General features: G+C 30.5%; 2 protein-coding genes across 12 annotated transcripts in view; one reads left to right on the top strand and one right to left on the bottom strand.

The window, feature by feature from the left end:
* Mctp (Multiple C2 domain and transmembrane region protein) overlaps positions 1-22309 on the top strand; it is a 177896-nt gene extending 155587 nt beyond the window's left edge. For 5 of the 11 annotated variants that reach the window (XM_026636117.2, XM_026636116.2, XM_026636121.2 and 2 more), the window contains 13 exons: positions 8435-8586; positions 9602-9760; positions 12212-12398; positions 13885-14081; positions 15165-15378; positions 15618-15763; positions 16835-16980; positions 17112-17168; positions 17930-18006; positions 18389-18495; positions 18656-18765; positions 19009-19106; positions 20009-22309. In XM_026636117.2, the coding sequence (XP_026491902.1) occupies positions 8435-8586; positions 9602-9760; positions 12212-12398; positions 13885-14081; positions 15165-15378; positions 15618-15763; positions 16835-16980; positions 17112-17168; positions 17930-18006; positions 18389-18495; positions 18656-18765; positions 19009-19106; positions 20009-20083 (1725 nt within the window). In that variant the 3' untranslated portion in view covers positions 20084-22309. Of the gene's footprint in view, positions 1-4445; positions 4928-6867; positions 7016-8434; positions 8587-9601; positions 9761-12211; positions 12399-13884; positions 14082-15164; positions 15379-15617; positions 15764-16834; positions 16981-17111; positions 17180-17929; positions 18007-18388; positions 18496-18655; positions 18766-19008; positions 19107-20008 lie in introns of those variants that run through there. The other 6 variants (XM_026636119.2, XM_026636118.2, XM_064218706.1 and 3 more) reach the window with 3 other exon arrangements.
* The window catches only part of LOC113397704 (YY1-associated factor 2), a 318077-nt gene that overhangs the window by 164053 nt on the left and 131481 nt on the right, over positions 1-22543 (bottom strand). The window lies entirely within an intron of this gene.

Genomic DNA, 22543 nt, shown 5'->3' with positions numbered 1-22543 from the left:
CAAATAATTAATTTTAGAGCGCGGAAAAAAGTTACTGGCCTGTTATAGAAAAGTACTACGGCTGTATAAAAAAAAGGGAAAAACGTTAACAAAATAAAAGTAAACGTATACTATTTGACATTAAAAATTTCATTTAAATTTAATTTAAAGGTTTCATAATTTGGGCGCCAAATGTAGAAAAGTGACATGCAGTTTACAATGAAATGAAATGAAAATAATCATGGGTTCAATCATAGGTTTCGAAATACCTAAAAAATCTTTTGTATAAACACGCCCACTAGCACAATATTGATGATGTAATTAGTTCCGCAGAATTTATTTATAGTGTCCACGTGTGTAAGCACAAATACACTCTCTAATCCCTTACATTTATAATCCGATGAGACAGCCACCTGAGACACCTAAAGGAAGTTCAGACGCGGGATCAACAGCTTTGTGTGTTCTCCGATGCGAGGGATTGCCAACGCTCCTAAATTCTAAACTTAATACCACACTACGATACAAATTGATTTTATGTTGGTAGTGTTTTAAAAGAGTGGACATTATCTAGTTGCAATTTATTGGTTTGAAAACCCAGTCACTCATATTACCCAGACTAGAGTTTTTAACCGTCCTAGGTTACATCTGTCCAAAGATCTATACCCTTATAAGCTAGCCCCTAAGTCAGTGAGGTCGTTGTAATGATAACATATTATTACTGACAAACAATATGACAAGCAACTGTGCCTGGCTTAACAGTGAAATTTGGTAACCTTAAAAGATGCTATTATTATGAAGCTATTGAATTGCTATGCATATCAAACTATGCACACTGTTGCTTTCAAAACAATAATTCGCTGTATATTATATTTACTAATTGCTTGAGGAACGATTGGAAATATTGTAGGAAATTGTGTACGATTGATTCTAGAAATTTCTCTCCGAAATTTCAAGGTAAAATTCCACGTTTATGGAAAGTTATAATTAGCTACTTCCAATTTGCAAAGGTGGTTCCTTAACGTATGTTCTGATCAACTGATTCTGTAATATTCGTATGTATTTTAATTAACAGTATAATAATTAATACATAAATGACTTTATTCAAATTTATAAATGCTTAATTATTTCTTTACGTGGAAATGAAACTGATATATGCAATTTGATAATGTCACGTAGTAATAAAACAAAAATTGTAAATATTACCTTTTACAAATTCAAATACAATAAACATTTTCCAGGGAAAAGATCAAAATATATATATATATTGTATTCGGAATCATTGTGAATTTAATTTCAATTAAAAATAGCACATTAAAAAAATGTATCTCATATTTGCACCGTATTGTGCACGAATCTATCCCGCACACCACTTCTTTTTTTTTTTTAATTTATTAAGAAAACAATTTTTCTAATGACATGGTACAGTCTCCCTGTTACATAATATTATATATATATTTTTAATAATCAATATCAATTCAAAAATAACTAACTCCTTAAAAATGTATCCACACATTCCGACCACAAAACGTATTTTTTTAAGATTTAAGAGATAAGAATTGTTCTAATGACATTTTTACAGTAACCATGGTATATTATGTATTTGTGTGGATTGTGATGATGTGTGTGTTGGAACATACCGCAACACAATTCACTTGATCCTAGCCATATAACGCGGATTAATTAGGATAATACCCAATTCACAGATTTTTCGGCGATAATAGCAACCTTAAGACCAGCACATGTTGTAAGCTTAGATTTTTCTATATAAAATGTCGCAATACTAAATGAATAAAACAAACAGGCCAACTTTATTATCTTGGTGTGCGTGACAGATACACAATTTTTTTTTTTTGTAATGTCTGACGACTAGAATTACTACTAAACTCGTATATTGACATAAAACTCATAACCGAAGTTTCAACGCGTTTCGGAAGATTTTTTTATACAATACTATGATATAAGTAGTTCAAACACTTTTTATTTAGACGTAGGAAGCGTGAATTTCATGCTCGTGCAATAAACCCCTTTTTTTTCAAAAGAAAGACCATTTTTCCTAAAACCGCAGTCAAGTTCTTTAAATTTTTACTAAACGAAATCGTTATCTCTTTCTTCTCCCGAGAATGGTTTCCAAATGACGAGCTTGACACTGAAAGCTATAGAAGCCTTCAGTGTCAATCATGTTCCTATTCATAGTTCTATTATATTCCAGCGAAAAACGGTCGCTTTGTGACTTTGAAAACTTTATTCATAAATGATTTTGCACTCTAACCTTTAAATGAAAATTTTAAAGAGTTGAAACTTTTGTTCTCGTTTTTCCATCTACAGCGAACTTAAATAAGGGTTATGTATTTAACTCATCATTTATTTAAAATCTGTGACGTTATGTAGGAAAATTATTCACTACATATTCTTATTAACTGTTTTATCAAATATTCAACCACCAATATTAAATTTAAACGGTGGATGAGTCAGTGTAACTACAGGCATAAGGGACATAACGTTTCGTTCACTTGGTGGCAGGGCTTTGTGCAAGCCCGTCTGGGTAGGTACCACCCACTCATCATATATTCTACCGCCAAACAACGATACTCAGTATTGTTGTGTTCTAGTTTGAAGGGTTAGTGAGCCAGTGTAACTACAGGCATAAGGGACATAACATCTTAGTTCCCAAGGTTGGTGGCGCATTGGCGATGTAAGAAATGGTTAATAGTTCTTACAGCGCCATTGTCTATTGGTTGTGGTGACCACTTACCATCAGGTGGTTCATATGCTCGTCCGCCAACCTATACCATAAAAAAGTCTCAAGATTAGCAATGGCGATGTAAGGGTCGATTAATTGTTCTTACATTGCCGATGGTGACCATTTTGTATAAGGTGGCATGTTACCCAGTGTACCTTTCTAATAATAACAAACACCTCTAATAACATCTAAAACTCTAATTTGAAATATCTTAAATTTTTGTGTTCCTCGAATAACCCAAAATAGTTCAAGAGCTGAAACGTTATATATTTAAAAATGGCTGATAATTCCCAGTAAATATTATTATTCCCCAGTTTAATATTGTTGTAAGTGTATTGGACCGTAATTATTTCTACTCTGTTAAAAACATCCTGGATTCTCGAGCCCTAATTTTATATATAGAACAACGGATTTGGATGAAATTTGGCTCAAAGATAGATCATAGTCTGGAATAGCAACAGCCAGGTACACTTGCAACTCGCAGTTCCTAACCCTCCCCCTACATGCGGGCGAAGCTTCAAACGGAAACTACTAAATTTGAATAATAATAATTATTATTATAATTCTGCTCTGGTAAATTCTTATCTACTTAATTATCTACGTACAAAAATCACAAAATAGTATACGAATATCGTCTAATATTAGTATTAAATGACTTTCAACATATAGAAAATAATATAAATGTTCAAAGTCTACGTGACATTCCCGCTAATTATATATGTATGTAGTTATCAGTAGTTCTACGTCATAATTACGTTACAATGACCTTTGATCTATCATCAAAACAATCGCCAATTCAAGATCACTTAAAGAATCCTCTAATCCAATCTAACGCAAACGTATTACACCAGGAATGATATATGATATTAACAATTTTATGAAGTACAAAAACAGATGTTAAAAGTAAATTTTAAAACAATGGTTGTACCTAGAAATAGTATAAGGCTAAATTCACACAGCGTTTCGTTTAATCAGATACGTTTTTATTTAGCGATGGCTCATGTATTCCACAACAGTTTTAAAAGCAAAATCAACAAATTGGATATTAAATCCACCCAATATAATTGGTTGAGATCTTGAATAACTTTTTATTATTTGTTATAACCTTTCGACTGTCGAAAAAGGAAAATTAAAAACAATACAGAATATGTAAATCTAAGGTTTGATTATCTTCAAGCCTTCTTCGTTTGGCGCAGTTGTACAAACGAGTACACAAAAATGTCAGTATTCCAGAGCCCATAAAAAATTCAGATCTGACAAAATATGCAGCCCCTTTTAGCGGATAAGTTTTTATCCCGTGATAGCGCGTATATGTAGGTTACCCAGGACACTGTCCCGGGTCCAGTACAAATACTGCCCGATGCCTCTAAAACGATCCTGTAATATGATCTTTCTGTGTGAATATGCCCTAAAATAAATCATTTCGTGTAAAACAACTTATTTTTAGTTCGAACAATCTTGAGATACGGCAGGTTTCATTCTTAATTGTTTATTTCCTTGAAAACATCGGTATGTAACGTCGAATTCTTCAGTATCATCATAGCTATTCCGCGAGAAACAAATTCGACACTCGAAACGATCGATGTTAAAAATCAACTAATTGATACACTGTTTTAGTGCAATCTTTTAAATATTATAATTGTTTCGCCATCGAGTTCTCCGTTCTAGTTTCAAATTTATCAATGATTATTTACATTGGTTAAAGATTTCTGGTCCCTTAATACAGGAAAAAATAATTCAAAACGTAGTGCCAAGTGATATTAACATGTCGGATAAAGATAACAAATTGGACAGACTTAAAAATAGTCTGATTAAACTGCACGCTAAAATTCATGATCGCGTAGAAGATTTTCAAGATCAAGTACAAACAAGAATAGAGAGATCGAAGTTATCAAGGTTCGTGTCCCATTTGTCGGATGAAAGAAGCTACTTGGATGAAAGTTCTTTGGACAAAGACACGGATGAAATATCGTCGATCGAATCGAGCGAAATTGAGCGAAAAAATTCTAGTATACCGTCTTTAATAGTCGACGAACCTAATTTAAATGTGGATCCGAAACAAATATGCAAGAATTTCTTGACGATTGAAAAAAATGGTGTCCTTTATCGAAGGTGTGTGTCGACATCGAATCTTGCAGCGGACAATGATTCCAATTTCTATAGTTCGAGCGATTCGTGTTTTTCCTGTCTCTCTTCAAGCGATGAAAGGTATGTTTATGCATTTTACCTATATTTGTATTAATATGGTTGCGGTCAAAAGTCCATATAAATACGCCATTTCAATAGAATTGAAGCAAAAAACTTCAAAGAAAGAATTTTTGAATATACCACTCGATCTTACCGTTGATTGGTTGGTTTGATCCATTACCTATTATTTATGCAATGTGTATTGTAATATATTCCTTTTTTAATTGTACTCGTGTATTTATATTTCTTATAACGCAATTATTATTTGTAAGAAGAAAGGACATTTTTTATTTGTGAAATATTTATATTTAGGTTATAATTACCAAAATGAATTCGTGTGTTATAACACTTGATACATTATATGATACTCGTACATTAGATTTACACAAAATTACCATTAGCGATGAATTTTGTTGGCCGTTATACAGCGTGTTTACGAATTATATTTAGTATTTTAGTATACATTATAGTATTTAAAATAGACAATAAATTCGGGTCAAATAAAAGAAACGGGTTCAAAGGCTGCTTATTGATGAAATTCTGTCACATGTGGGTGTACAAACCAGTATTGAAGGAGCGTGGTGAACTTAAACATCTTCTCAAGAACACTGTTGAGTGTAGGACTTAGCCCAACATTGGGACATATAGAGGCTGTTATTTACCATGAAGACCGTTTAAAATATATATAAAGTATATCCTAAAAAGCTTTTCAAGCTAAGCTGTTGTTAATAAAATAAACACCCTACAAAGTATTAAGTATTTATTGATATTATGATAACAGTGTTCAACCATTGTGCATTAAATTTATGCATTTTTATTAGTGACTTTTAGTTTAGTCTTTAATATTGCTAACACTGTTTTTACTATTAAAACTGTTAAATTATTATTTTTAACTATTTTAATATTAAACAACTCCAAAAGAGGCTTCAGACCTAATCAAATGAATACAATTCTTTTAAAACCACACACAGTTACTATTACAGCAGAAAATTAAGGCTTGGAATTAGTAGAATTTTATATTTCAACATATAAAATAAAAAAAAAAAAATAGCATGAACTTTTATTAAGAACTTCTTCCAAATAATTCTTATTGTATAATCATAAGAATTAATTGTAATTTAATTATTAATTACAAAAATCAATTAGTGTGTCGTTATTTCAGTATTTTTCATTTGCTCAGCCATATTATTGTATAACTATGTTGAACTAAAGCAAGAGCCCGTAATTTTCAATTGCCTCTAAGATATTATGTCTCAGTTATTGCATAATAGTTCTTAACTGACATATTTCATAATTAACGTTCCAAGTTTTATGTAATAAGCAATTTTGTAACATGCTACCGTGTTCACTGCAATGAAACATTTAATGTAATACATTTCATATCTTTAAAAGCATTTCAACAACAAGTTGAAAATTTAAGAGCATATAGCATATATTTAATAACAGCTATTTAAATAAACAAAATAAAAAAAAAATTACTGAGAATATTTAAATTAACAAAAAATTAAAAAGAAGGTACATACAAGTTGATTAGTACTCTTTAATGATTTTACTTTATTTATAATTTAAAATAAAATACTATATCAAAAACATCATTTGCTTGATAAAGAAATCTTCTTGGTGGTAGGACTATGTGCAAAGCCGTCTGGGTAGGTACCACCCACTCATCATATATTCTACCGCCAAATACAGTACTCTGTATTGTTGTGTTCCGGTTAGAAGTGTGAGTGAGCCAGTGTAATCACAGGCACAAGGGACATAACATCTTAGTTCACAAGGTTGGTGGCGAATAGGTGATGTAAGGAATGGTTAATATTTCTTACAGCGCCTTTGTCTATGGGCGGTGGTGACCACTTACCATCAGGTATGCTCGTCCGCCAACCAATGCCATAAAAAATAAATGAAATCACATTTACAACAAACACGATATTGTTGATACTATATTCTTTCGTTTCTTACAGAACTTCAGAAATAAGACCTCGTGCCGGTAGCTTACCGCCAGGTCACATACTCGACATTCCATCGGCCATCAATTCCTGTTCAGACTTGATAGAAAAAATCGGCAACCGGTTTCCGAGACTAAAGAGCAAAGGCGATAGAATTCATAGGGTATTTATTATTGGGTGGTGGTTGCATGACAACGGGTGTGGCCTAGCCTATTCCAAACATAAAAGGAGTAAAGATAAGCAATCTTTAGATTTACAATTTAACTTATATTCCATATGATTTGCTAATAGCTCTGCTATATTTCTATAAATAATACAATACTATTTCATTTAACTACTTATATCCACTTTAATATTACATCCAAAACTTCGATAACAAATTTACCGTAATTTTAAACGCCATTTTTTCACGAATCCAAATTGAATGTCATAGATTACTTAAGATGACTTAAGATGATTACTCCTCCTGTGGTTGGAATCGGGTACAGGTGCTTGTATAACTCAATGTGTAGTCTGGTTTGGTGGCAAGAACAACAGAAGGATATGTGCTAATAAGTGTTGATTGTGATGATGTTTGTCAATATAAAAATAATCATATTTCAGTTCAATGAAATGTATAATAATGATCTCTTTATTGTAGTTTCTATGGTCTTTTGTGATTTTCAATTATTGTTATTGATTCGTTTGGGATTTTTATGCTGTTCATCCATGCTTATCGATTTTATATACTTTGTAACAACAACTTTAGAAATTTGAAATAATAACATTTTTTTTTTGTTTTCACACAATTATTTAAAGTGAATGTTTTATAATGTAATTTTTTCGCTTTTTAATCGTTGCTATGGACTTGCTTTGTTTTATCATAAAATACAAATAGAACTGAATCGTGTTTTACTAACCAATCTCGTTAACCTATGCTAATGGATAGACAATTAGTGTTTTAAAGATCGAATACACTGTGCGAAGCGAAGCGAAGCCTTTAACAATATTGGAACGTAATGTCCACGTCTTAATAAATATTTTAGTTCTATTGTACATGGGTCTTACGCCTTTTTGTATTTCTGTGCCTGTAGCTATATAGGCATTTCGTCACACCGGTGTGTTCTCGTCCTTAACGTTTGATAATTATCGCAATGAATGCAGCCTTAGACAGCGCTGCAATGATATCAATGTGTACGTTTGCTGTATCCGTGACTTCATGGTATTCCTTTGGTTTTCGTTATGAATTCGCAAGAAGGTCGGTCATCATTTGAACCAATAGCAAGCACCACATTTGCTTTTGAACTTGGGTGTTGCAATAGATATTAGGAAAGTATTACATTACCAATCGAACCATGAATAAAACCATGATCTTAAAATATTTTTTTAATAATAGACATTTTTTCCTAAACGTCTGTATTTAAAGGGTAATGAAATATGTCTAACGAATATAAGCAATTTTTTGTCGCATTTAAACGCATCCCAGATTGAAAGTCGAAACAACACCCCTGGATACAAAACTGCTATTATTATCTCAAGCCTGACTTCAACTTCCCTGGTCATTGTATGTATAATAAAAATAATAACGAATTATTGTTTACAGTATCTGTTGAAAAACACAAGGCTTAGCGACGTTAACAAGAGACTGAAGGCACAGATATGGAGTTCTGTGGTGACAATAGTTCTAGTTGAAGCGAAAAACCTACCAGCGATGGACTTGGACTCTAGGTCCAGCGACCCTTATTGTAAATTTAGGTAATCGTCGTTTTATTAAATATATTCTTTGCTTTTTTTATACATTAAACGTAAAATATTTCAATATCAATTGTAGGTAAAGATTTTGCTTTTCATTTCAATGTTACATGTCTTTGACAGCTCGATCGTTATTTTCGTAGAGATTTGAAATACGTAGGACGATTCTGTAACAAGAAACTCAAATCTCACCGCAGTGTCCAAGTGTGAATTGTCACAATGTGACTATAATAATTATAAAATGTATAAGGACACAAGTATAAAAATGCCGTATCACTGTAAGTTGTCACTTGTAATATAAAGTCGATTCTTGAAGTTTTATCATTTCACTCGGGTTTAAACCGCGATCATCCCTTTTATTCGGCCGACATTTGGTCGAGTTGCATCTCTTCGACGTCGTCTGCTGTTATTTTTGTGACTTCCATTTCACTGTTACCGAGTTTATCTTTACTATAAAACTGCAAACACTACTTTAGTATAACCGATAGTTTAAAACGAATTGCGACATTGCACGATTAACTACATATTGTTTGTAACGGTGTTACTAAATATATATCACATAATATACATCTTAAGCCGAGATGGCCCAGTGGTTAGAACGCGTGCATCTGAACTGATGATTTCAGGTTCAAAACCAGGCAAGAACCACTGAATTTTCATGTGCTTAATTTGTGTTTATAACTCATCTCGTGCTCGGCGGTGAAGAAAAACATCGGGAGGAAATCTGCATGTGTCTAATTTCAACGAAATTCTGCCACATGTGTGTTCCACCAGCCCGCATTGGAGCAGCTTGGTGGAATATGCTCCAAACCTTCTCCTTAAACGGAGAGGAGGCCTTAGCCCAGCAGTGGGAAATTTACAGGCGGTTAATGTATTGGAAATTGGAATGTAAATGTATACATCGTACCGAACCGCATCGAATGATGATATGAGAAAATGATATAAACACGAGCTAAATCGAATGTCTAGCTCAAAGTTTTTCTTTGAGATCATGTATTTTAATTATGGTTTTATTTAGATTAGGTAACGAAAAATACAAAAGTAAGGTAGTGTGGAAGACTCTCCACCCTTCATGGCTGGAACAATTCGATCTTCACTTGTATGATGATCAGGAGCAAATCTTAGAAGTAACAGTATGGGATAAAGACAAACAGACTAAGGATGATTTTTTAGGAAGGCAAGTCGGTGTATAAATGTACTTTATTAATAATCATTTTTTCCAATCGAATCAATCATTATCCTGCAAGCACTTTTAAATCGTACCTCGAATCGAAACGCGTTTAATTTGGTAGTTACTTTTTTATCTTATTAATTTTGTATAATAAAGAAGAAAAGTGTTATTTAATATAATAATTGTTGTAGCAACTCATTGTACAGTTCTGTTGTAAATGCAGTGTAACAAATTCTTTGAAATATTCATCATCCTCCTGCCCCTATGCCTTATTCTAAATATTATCAAATCAAAAATATACTTTATTCAAGTAGACTTTTACAAGTACCTTTAAATCGTCATTTCACAAACTATATTAAGTGAAGCTACCGCCGGTTCGGAATGTAGATTCTATCGAGAAGAACCGGCGAGAAACTCAGTAGTTACTTTTTTTCAACAACTAAAAATACAGTCATGAGTAAATATTCGAAAATATCATTGATGAATTAAATTTAGCTTAGGTTGCACGCGAGTCTTTGCCGCTACGGAAACTAAAAGCTCAAACGTGCATTTACAACGCGCCATAAATTATCTAACGTGATTAACAAATTCTATGCAGTACCTACACTATTCGCGACGTATAGTTTAACACTAATTGCATACTTCAAAGAGCAATTTTTTAATGCAATGAACAAATTCTGACTAAAATCGCGATACAAACGACAATTCGTAACTGTAATAAGTTGTAAAACAAAACAATAATGAAGCAGAATATAAATATTTTATCTGTATAAAGTCTTATTTATATGAAACCTCTATTGACGCGCCTCGACCTAATCGTATACCGTGTCGTTAAATGACATGAGGCTCTCCGTAATTCCCCTTCTCCCTCCCAGATCTCTACACCCTCTCTCCTTTATTTGAGAATATTGTTTACTTCTACTTTAAATTATTAAAATATATATTATTGTTATTCTTTATTCGTTAATTCTTTCAATAACAATCGATTTCGATGTCTCGATGTATATACTTTTTTTATTTAATATGTTACTTGCTGTACCCGATTTTATTTAATAAATATTGGACAACATCACATACATCACTCTGATCCCAATGTAAGTAGCTAAAACACTTGAGTTATCAGTAACGACAGTACCACAAACACCCAGACCCAAGACAACATAGAAAACGAATGAACTTTTTCTGATGAATGAATCGAACCCGGGATCTCGGAGTGGCGTATCCATGAAAACCGGTGTACACACTACTCGACGACGGAGGTCGTCAATTTAAGATCAGTACAGTTCGCTATATTACTTAAAGTCTATATGTAGTCTCTAACCCGAATCTTAGAGTCGCAACGTAAAGTTATAATAATTATAATACCTATAAATTTCATCACCAAACTGACTATTGACAATGGAGTAACATATTAAAATTATACTCCCTTAGATTACTATGTTCAATGATATAAACTCTCCTTCTTTATAATATTATGATATATTGTTTGAACGATGAAATATAAAACACAAAATCAGAATACACTTAATTTGTTATACAATACCGAGAGTCCCGTCGGGATTAAAAATGAATTAAGTTATTTAGCGAGCTTTTCAACATGTTTTACTTCGTTAACCGTACTTTTGTTTAGTCGACAGTACAGATAAACGTATAAAATATGTAGCATTGAAAATAAGATTGAGGCTAAATAGATGTTTAGATTGTTTATATATATAGATAGTGTCGCACAAAAACACTAAAACAAAAAGGCTGATTTTGGTGTCCGTGATACTCGCCAAACGTCATAGTACTTTACTAGTGTGCATATACTTTATGACCTATCTCGTGATATATGTAATCAAAGGCTAAACGAAAAAATAAATTTTCATCATTTACGTCTGTGTCACGCTGATTAAATCAATAGATTGTATGACACTCAGGTTTATTATTTATATATATAAAGAGGCAAAAAGAACTCTACGTATCCACAATTGGTCTCTTTTTTTTTAATTAAATTTTGTTTTAGTGTTACCAATAAAAATAATTTGGAAATAAAATTAGGAAAAAATGGTTCGAAACATGCAAATTAATAATATGCTTTCTTTAAATTTTCAACAATTATTATTATTATAGTTGAATTTTGACCTAAATGTATAATGTAGGACAATTTATTAGTTTGAGATTGGAACATTCAAATCTCAGTTAGAATAAATAATATACCTTTTTTCAAAGGTCAAACAGTGATCTGCCGAATATTTAGCATACGGAATATTTGCTTTGCGGCTCATTCGCGAAATTATTTCTAATGGTAGCTTTTGATTTATTGGAAAATAACGATTCAAAGGTGCTTGCAGCAGTGAACTTAGTTAAGGTATATTTTGATTTGTTTAAAATAATCGTTTATGTTGCTTGTTTATCTGTAATTTTCGTATTTTTATATATCCTAGTTAGTTGACTTAATACCTTTTATATTTTTAGATGTACAATAGATCTCTCAATATTAGAAAGGGAGAAGACACATAACATATGGCAGGACCTCGAAGACGGTAATGGACAAATATTTCTCCTACTAACAATAAGTGGTACCACACAATCGGAAACAATCACAGATCTCGCTAGCTATAGAGAAAATCCTAGGGATGTTGAAATTATTGAGAGGAGATATGTAAGTATATGTTTTTTATTATGTATGGTCCTAAATTTACACAAGTTCAACAGTATACAGCCCAAGTAATTTTTTATTATTTTTATTGGTCAGATATTTTTTTAATATGTAATACTGTAACGTATAAATTTGAAAACAAAAACACGGGACGGATTAAAATAAATTTGGCATAAGAAAGTAAGGGGCAGGATTCTATTTTTAAAACATTTAAAAAAAAACGTAACAACGAACCTAAAAAAAATTAATCATTTTTAAGAAACAAATACACTGTTAGTTTTATACAAACATTTGATTTAATTCCAATTTTAAATTTATTTTGAGGATAGGTTAAGTAGAGTTACTTTATACATTCGATGCGATTTTATACATTTTCAACCGCATTCCTCATTTGACACCAAATTAACCACCAAATTTCACCACACAAAGTATACGTCTCATTAAAATTTGAATCCACGCCCATTCAACCTTCACGTATGTTGGCAAAATTCCAATCCCAACATTAGTAAGAGCTCGTCTTTTAAGAATGCTTTCAAAGCAAGATTCTCTTTATACGGAGTTGTAAAGCAAAGTGAAGCACTATCATTCATTTTTATTTGAAAATTTAATAAAACGAAAGACAGACTATAAATTCGAGACAATGATACCGCTTGACAAATACTTTATGTTATATAAAATATACATTAAAGTAATAAAGATTTTTCACGTCATTCAAAGATAAGAAGTAAATATTATTTAATCATAAAAATAAGCTTTTCATTGCAATTTGTTTCTGTTTTTAAATATAGTATTAAAAACAATATTACTCCAATATAAATAATAACAAGAACACAAATACAGATACACACATTGAATTGTGTGTAATTTTACATAAATAAATAACATTTACAAGAACGCACTGTCGTGCATTTAACGTTATTTTATTCCATGATAATAAGTAGTAACGTTATTTTTAATGTTGTTAATAATAACGTTATATTTAACGTTGTTACTTAACAGACGGTTTTTAAAGCTCAACAGTCAAAACTATAAATTAACTCAAAAACGACAACATATATTGCATTCAGAGTCTGAAAAATTCAACGGTTTACGTCTCCCTTAACGATGTGAACGTCGCAGGTTTATTTCCCTTGTGGCTGTTGTCCTTCCTATAAAAAAACTACGTTTATTAGTTGAAATAAAAATATATAAATTTAGAAATTCTTTGAAAACTTGTACAAAAATAGTTATACTAACATTTTAAACAGCTGACATTAATACGTAATTTCATTCCTCTTTCATAATTCTCAGTAGCTTATTAGCATCGCGGCAATGAGGAATAAGATTAAATGTATCCACAAAAATGCCTCGCAATTGTGACTATCTCCAATAAAATCACACACGTGTGTCTAAATGGTTCGTTATAAAGATTATATGTTACTACTCACGTATTGCTCGCGTCTTAATTCTTGTTATTATATTTCAAGAAGCCTTTTGAAATATTTTACAGGCGTGGCACAGACTAAACGAGACAACAAGTGGCGTCGGGTGGCTGTGCGTCAAAGTATACGGTGCTAAAGGCTTAGCGGCTGCGGATTTAGGAGGGAAGTCCGATCCATTCTGCGTATTAGAACTCGGTAATGCTAGGCTACAAACACATACAGAGTATAAAACACTCACACCGAACTGGATGAAGATATTTACCTTGTAAGTTATTACAAATTTATGTTTATTTATAATACCTAGTTACTTATTAATCCGCGCGATTAAGTACTACTGTTGCGTCCCCATAGGTCAGGTAACGCAAAGAGTTTTTTTTGGTTTTAAGGCTTTGTATAAGCTCGTCTGCATAGGTACCAAATAATCAAATCTTCTACCGTCAAACTGCAATAATAAATATTATTGAGTTCAGGTTTGAAGGGTGAGTGAGTCATTGTAACATCAGGCCAGTCTAACTACAGGCACAAGGGGCATAACAACTTAGTTCCCAAGGTTGGTGGCGCATTGGCGAAGTAAGGGACGGTTAATGTTTCTAACAGCGCCAATGTCTATGGGCGGTGGCGGCTACTTAAGGTCAGATGGCCCATTTGCCGCTACCGGTAAGAAAAAGGTACGACGAACATAACATCTAGAGTTCCCAAGGTTAGTGATGGTCGTACATTGGTAATATAAGGAATGGTTAAAATTTCTTACGATGCCGATGAATGTGTATATATGTAGGTAATGGTGACCTCTTATCATCAGATGGCCCATTTGTTCGTCCGCCTCCTGTTTTAACCTACGCTGTTCTGTCAAGTTTCGCTTGTTCTCTGACTCATTTTTACTTTATAATATAAACTAACGTCAATGATACGTTTATGAATAATGAATATAAAAATAATAAGTAAATAAAAACATTATAATGAAATATCCGTTGTTATAATAGTAATTACATTTTGTTTTTTTTTTAATCTAGCTAAATAATATTATGTCATATTTATTGCCTCAAATGAAAATCAGTATTTAATTTAAAGCTAACATATTTTTGACTAAATATTTAGATAGGAAATGTATGTTTTGAAAAGTAAGCATACCTTTTATATACTATTTTATTTCGTCAGATTGAATTTTAATCGTTTTAAAAGACAATTCTACCGATTATATTATATCTTCTATTTACTGTTTCTGCTTGAGCTTTTCTCAGGGGTGAAGCGAACTAAAATAAACGTATAAAATCGATAGTTATACAGCGTGAAATAATTATTTTAATATAGATTTCCAAGAGCGTTAAATATTATTTATATATTTCAGCACAGTTAAGGACATAAGTTCAATATTAGAATTAACAGTGTACGATGAAGACCACGATCATAAAGTTGAATTCCTCGGTAAACTGGCAGTACCTTTGTTGAATATAAGAAATGGGGAAAAACGGTGGTTCGCGCTAAAGGATAAGAAGATGAGGGCTAGAGCGAAAGGGAATTACCCGCAGATTTTGTTGGAAATGAGCGTCATTTGGAATCCAGTAAGATATATAAAGTTATTTAATAGAAAAAGCGCAAGGCATTAAATTTTTCGATTATTTTCCACAAACATTACCTTGAGTTTAACCGCTAGAAAAAGTCCAAAGTTTTTAATACAATATTGAAGCAAAAATCTTAAATATTAAAAAATAATAAACGCTCAAGTGTTTCTGGAAGTAGTCCTCGTTTTTTCATCACAGTAGTTATTACTTTAGTTATATTAATTATCATTTTTACTCAGCTCAAAGGAGCAATCCGAGTTGTAAACCCAAAGGAACCCAAGTACATGCATCAGGAGGCTAAGTTTAAGAGGCAGTTGTTCATTCGGAACGTAATGAGACTGAAGGCTATCATTATGTGGTTTATTGAAGTTGGAAAAATTTTACAGTAAGTACCAACTACTTATTAAAACTTTTAATAAGAATAACAACACAAGATGGTTTATATTCAGGGTTGCCAGGTCTTTTTCAAAAAAATACCGAATAGCGCTCAAACGTCATATTATTAACTTAAAATAAAAAGTATCATTTCACAAGAGCAACTAGCTAACCTTATAAAAATTATATTTTTCTCACTTACGCAAGTTTCCAGCAATGTCTTTTTTGCTTTAACTGCATTTCTCGATATGTCAGACTGAAATTACATAGGATACATAATTCAACCTTCTCCATGTCCTTCACATACTAAGTAAGTAAGCTGATTGCGTCAAATCTGACAATTGAATCATTTATAAGGGACAAAATAATCAAAAAGAAATACCGAACCGCCCATACTTCGCTATTTTTGTCATACCGAACATGGTGCTAAAATACCGAACCGTTCGGTAGCATACCGAACACCTGGCAAGCCTGTTTATATATGAACACATATAAACTGAGATCATCAAACGCCACACATGCGCATTTAGTCACATTAAAACATGTATTTACATACCGAAACACACACACATTATTTATTAATAAGTACACGTCTAGGATTTACTCTGCAATACAATAATGACGAACAATCAGCGCGAACATTTTGCATCCGTTGATTATTTTAAATATTTTTAATTCTACGTTTAATTGCAGCTAAAAGATTGTTTTGTTTCAAATTGTTCAATCGACAGCATAAACTAAAATATGGCCAAAAATCTTGACGTTACGGCACGCATCGGTCGTTCTTATATATATTTCCAAGAAAGTTATGCGTTGTTATAAAAAAAATAGAGAATCTATTTAAAATAGATATAGAGAAATACTAAAAATTTTAAAATACTCGTATTTGCTATTAAAATTAAATACATATGTAGGTATCGAGGGAGGATATCATTTACATAACTCTTCAGAGTTTTTCCGATATGGTATTTTTCTCGTAAAATATTTTGCTATTAATAATTTGGCTAGCGTTATAATAATCTATGAATGTTCATTTTATTTTATGCAAATATGCTAGGAGTTAATATTTTTTCTCTTCCAGAGATTGTTTTGAATGGGAATCCAGGATAAGATCGTTCATAGGTCTGCTAGCGTGGCTAGCGTTTTGTTACAACTATCAAATGTGGATGTTACCCTTTTTATTATTAACCTTTTTTGCGAGAAACTGGCTTATTTATAGACTAACGGGTAAGTTTTATTACGGTTTTTTTTTAGCTATAATAATTTAAATTTGAAAACATTTTTTTTATTTTTCGAATTAGATTTTAGTTACTTTCTAAATCTAATTTTTAGTTAAATTTTTATTTTTTATTTTGTAGTTCCATTAAAACGTTTCCGATGTAATCCTTGGGCGTGTCTGAAAGAATTATTTTGTAGTAAGTTAAAGGTGATTGTTGTAACGTCTTGCATGATTGATTTTTATCGAAATGAAAAGAAATAAAATGTCTAATACTAATGAAATAATATTTTTGATGTAACGCTTGTAAATAGCTTGTGTATTCCGTTATAATCTCATTCGTATTTTAGGTGTCAATATTTAAAACGCTGAATGTTTTGCGTTCTAAAAGTTTTTTGACATAATGCCAAAATGATCATAATATATATATTCTTAAGAAAATATTAGCATACTGCATATTTTAACGCGCTTGTATATAATATCTTCTAAAAACATTAATGACATAAAAATATACATTTTGCCTAGTCACACTAACATCCAGAAGTTAGAAAGATAATCTATTATGATTTTATTTTTTTATTTTAATAATAGTGGCAACACATATGTGGTTAATTAATTTTTAACACACTGTCATAGGTATAATATATAATATGACAGGACATATTTGCTAATTGAATTTGTAAAGTGTGCTAAGGATGTGTCCTTCGTGAATACAATGTATTTTCAATGTAAATGTAATCAGACATAAAATATTAATAAACAATAATATTTTATGTATGATGAATACTACACATTATGATCTGGTAAGAAACAAAATCAAAATGACAACAGCTACAGAAAAGTTAACTGTTCGCCATTTTACTTTTTTTAATAGTATGGTAACACTTACACGAAGAAATAAAAACAGTCAAATATATTTGATGTGGAGCATTTTTTTTATTTTGAATGACTGAATTTCAGGCGGAAATCCTTTGCTCTTACCTGTGGATGATGATGATCTACTAGCTGAAGAAGATGACGAAGAAGAAGTAGACAAGGTAATAAAATATACTTTTAAAGCATTATAAAACGATGAACAACAAAAACGAACGGTTCGGGCTATTTGTAAACTTAGAACATTTTCGGGATGTTTTTGTTAAAGAACAATTAGTTACGGTATCATCTCAATATATTTATAACAACATCACGTATCCAGAACATAATTATATTTTGATAGAAACTGTTAAAAAAATTGTATGAACATGAGAATTAGAGAAACACCAAGCTTTCTCGATAGCTAGATGACTTAGATAGAACATCCTTCCTGGGGCAGGTCATAAGGTAAATTTAGTTATTTGTGATTAAGGAAATAAATTTTACAGCTTTATCGCTAGATTTCAAAGTTTTTTTCTAATGAACGTTATATATTTTTTGTTACAGGAGGAAAAGAAATCTCTAAAAGAAAGATTGCAAGCTATACAAGAAGTAACACAAACAGTACAAAACGCCATCGGTTACGTAGCTTCCTTAGGAGAAGCTGTAAAAAAGTAAGGAAAAATCTTAACTTATTGAAATTCATTATTTTACTATACATTGGTAAATGTATCTTTTATATAACATCGTAAGGTTCATTTTTAAAATAGACAAATCTTTATTATTCTAAATGTATATATTAGTTATAAATATTGTTTCTTTTTTAATTTTCAGTCTTATGAACTTTACAGTGCCATATCTTAGTTATATAGCTATAATTATGCTAATGGGAGCCATGTTCGTTTTATATCTCATACCATTGAGATATCTTCTCATGGCGTGGGGTAAGTTCACAGACATATTTATGAATGCTATGAATGTATAATTAACAAAACTGAGTTTTAGAAATATTTAATTATATGAACAACTTTTAAATAACATATCAAAAGTTAGATGAGTCCCACGCTGGGCGCCACGAAGTAAATTTTTTTTTTTTTAATTATGTGTACGTAACTTTAGTCAAGTATATATCAATGCCTCACTATTATCCGAAAAATGAAATAGTAGATACTAAAAATATTTTACAGGTATTAACAAATTTACAAGAAAAATACTACGTCCTCATACGATACCTAATAATGAAGTTATCGACTTATTATCAAGAGTGCCAGATGATGAAACTTTGGTAAGATTGATTACAATATTTCCTTGATTTATTTCTGTCATATTGTTCACCAATTCTGAAATTCTCAATACTCATGCAAAAGCATTACGTAGCACTTGAGTTAAACTTACTAATGGACAAATTTTATTGCCATTTTTTTTTTATTACAAAAGCATCAACTCGTACTTCTCTCCTTTTCGGGCAAAGGATTCCTTTGAATGGATTGGAGACCGTTAGGACTTCATTCCACCACACAGTTCCGGTAGTTTGATTGTGATGCATGTTGCGACATATCATCTGACATTTCCAGATTATATATTATATATATATATACATATGATATATGAGATAATATAAAACACACATGAAACACAGGAAAACTTAGTGGTACCTTTCAGAGATTTAAACCTTTAGTTAAGATCCGAAGGAAACTTTAGCGACTGTTTTGATATAAACCATTCGGTATAATTTGTTCTGCGTCGGCTTTACTTCGATTTTTATTTCACTTTTTTTACTTTCTATTTCACTCTAATCAGATAAGCAAAATATATAAAAAATATTCTTTGCGAAAGTTATTTTAATTCAATAATGATAATGACATTATCATGATAGATTAATAAGTTAAGGATACCTGGATAATGTACTTGCATCACTTAATCATCATCATGCATCATATCACAAATGTACATTCTAATATACACATTCACCATTTACAATACACGACCAAAATTTGAGGATCTTATAAAGTGTGGATAAGTCATTGTGTTCACACTTGAAAATCGAAGGAATTCATTAATTTCTAAATCGATTTTTTTCAAATAAAGTTTTAAGTTAATAAATATATAAACAATCCTTATACTTGTATAAAGCTTTCGATTGGAAATAATTATATAATTCTAATATCTCTCACTTTTAATTTTTAGTTAGACATCAGAGAACTCAAGCCCCAGCCGCCGGGTGACAACAGACGAGACGCCCGAAAGAAGAAGGCAGCGTAACAAAAATATTTATTATTGTTAAGAAAAATAAATAGTCACCTTTTTCAAGTGGCAACACTGTTGTTGTAAAAATGATAATTTTATTGAGTTGGATGTAAGTGCATCACAAATCATAACGTAAATGAAAGTAAAATTTTGTTTAATTGAGTATTGCCATATAAATAATTAATACCATTTTAGTAATTTTTGTATAACTTATAAAATTCTATATTAATTTAAAATAGACTTAAAATGTTTTGTGTGTTGCAAATGTTGACAAGATAATGTAATGAATAGTACCTCTTTTAGCGTCCATTAGAAATTGGTTCATTGAAATCAAAATGCATTACATATATTGTACTGTAAGTATGGGTTTCGAAATAAGTTTATATTGCTTATGCAAGGTGCTGACTGTTGTAAAGTAAGCCGTTCGAATATAGTTACACTTAATAATAAACGATTATTCTAAAAAAAAATAATATAATTTAAGTTACTGAAATAATTACGAAAGCCGATTACTATTCCAATATTAATTTTAATAAAGGCGTATTATTTTAAAGGAAATGAATGAATGCTTTATTATTAATAGTATATAAAGATTATTATTAATTCACATTTTCGATACAATGATTAATATTAATTCACTCATGGTTTTTGACACTTTTCCCACTTCACCTTTTTAACGCAATGATACAATTATTTATTAATTAACATAAAATTATTTTACGTTATATATAAAAAAATGTACAAATATTTTGCGAGGTATGATCTGTGATTTGAAAGCTCTTAGTTTATGGTTGCATGGAAGTCATTTCTTGATAAAAGTTTTTTATAACACCAATTATTGTAAATATGGTCCAAGACCAGCTGAAACCGTATCTTGTTGTATTCTTCAATTTTTTATTCATAGTTTTAGATCTTTGATAGGTTCCGCTAGTTAACTTTATTAGAATATGACATAGTTTAAAATAATAATTCGAATATTATATTAAAAATCGTTGCATTTATAATAAGAATGTAAATAATCAAATTAATATTGTAATGTGTAGGTAGAATTTTTAAAATGTACCATTTTTTTGTAAGAAGTGTTATATTTTATGTTAGTGTTATTGATATTTATAAAATATTATTAACGATGTACGGTAACATTTTCATTAGAAAAAAACCGCAATAGAATAAGACTGAGACCAATCTCATGAGAACTTAGAAACCATAAAATAATACAATATTAAATAAATAATTTACATATATAATACTTATCTAAATTGAAACATTTCAAACTTTAACTTAATTCTATGTAAGCTGTTTAAAGCTTATTTATAATAGCAAGAACCTAATTAGATTTGTTAAAAGTTTATACTTGTATATTTAAAAAAAAAATACTATTTCCAAACCGTATATAATTTTTACAAGATATAATTAAATGTTTGTTCAATTATATTTAACAAAATGGTATTGATCGCTTAAATAAAGAGAATACCGACAGTATCAGCAAATGAGTAGCATTTTCAAAAATTACAATTTCTACTAAATATTTATAATAAAATCTTTACTTCTACCTAGATTTGCTGTATATGAAAGTAATATTTTCCATCAAAATATAATATCTAGTCATGCGTTTTAACTTTCTGAACTGAAATTAATATTTTAAATTATTTTACGCTATTAGCACAATTAAGAGCACTTATTCACTAAAAGCGCACATCATGCACATTTAAAATAAAATTATTATTAGCTGCGTCTTATTGTGATATAAATAAATTTGATAACATTTAATTTAAAATTAAACTTCTTTTTGACATTTTAACTTTAACTGCTTCTAATTTATATAGTCTTTCAATAAGGAGGCAACATTGGCAGTGTTTATTTTATTCTAGTTGAAAAAATATTTATCATTATTGTTTTAGTAGGCATATTGGATTCGATGTCAATTGAAAAAAGTTGAAATTGTAATTGATTAATTTTAAGTTTGTATTAAATTCCTTCTTAATGAAATATGACATTTATTTAAATGTAAAAAAAAATTAAAAAATATATATTTTCGCTATCTTACTTACAAATACATTCACTGTACAATTTAACAAATATATTTATTAGAACATTTTCTTATCATTTATTATATTTATGTTTTTAAATAAAAAATATAGTATATATGTATATCTTATTATACACAAATTAAAATGATATTAAATTTCCTATTCAACCAATTTTGTTACACAACTGCTTGTAATATACTCCTTAAATTATTCTGTAAGTATTTTATATCAAAAAAGATTCGCAATATTACTACATATATATCCGAATAAGTTTAACTTCCATTCAAATAAAAAAATTAAGACATACGGTGATGATCAATGTTAACGCTTTTCATATTTTAAGAAAATTAAAAAATATTATTATCTTAACTGTGATTTATTTAAATAAACCCACTTATCATTAAATGGCATTTCTCTCTGTAGTAAGGGAAGATTTGGTGGAGAA

The sequence above is a fragment of the Vanessa tameamea genome, chromosome 23, assembly GCF_037043105.1.
Source record: "Vanessa tameamea isolate UH-Manoa-2023 chromosome 23, ilVanTame1 primary haplotype, whole genome shotgun sequence".
Lineage (NCBI taxonomy): Eukaryota > Metazoa > Arthropoda > Insecta > Lepidoptera > Nymphalidae > Vanessa > Vanessa tameamea.
Note: the sequence above shows the minus strand (reverse complement) of the source record. Positions and strands in the feature narration are given on the sequence as shown.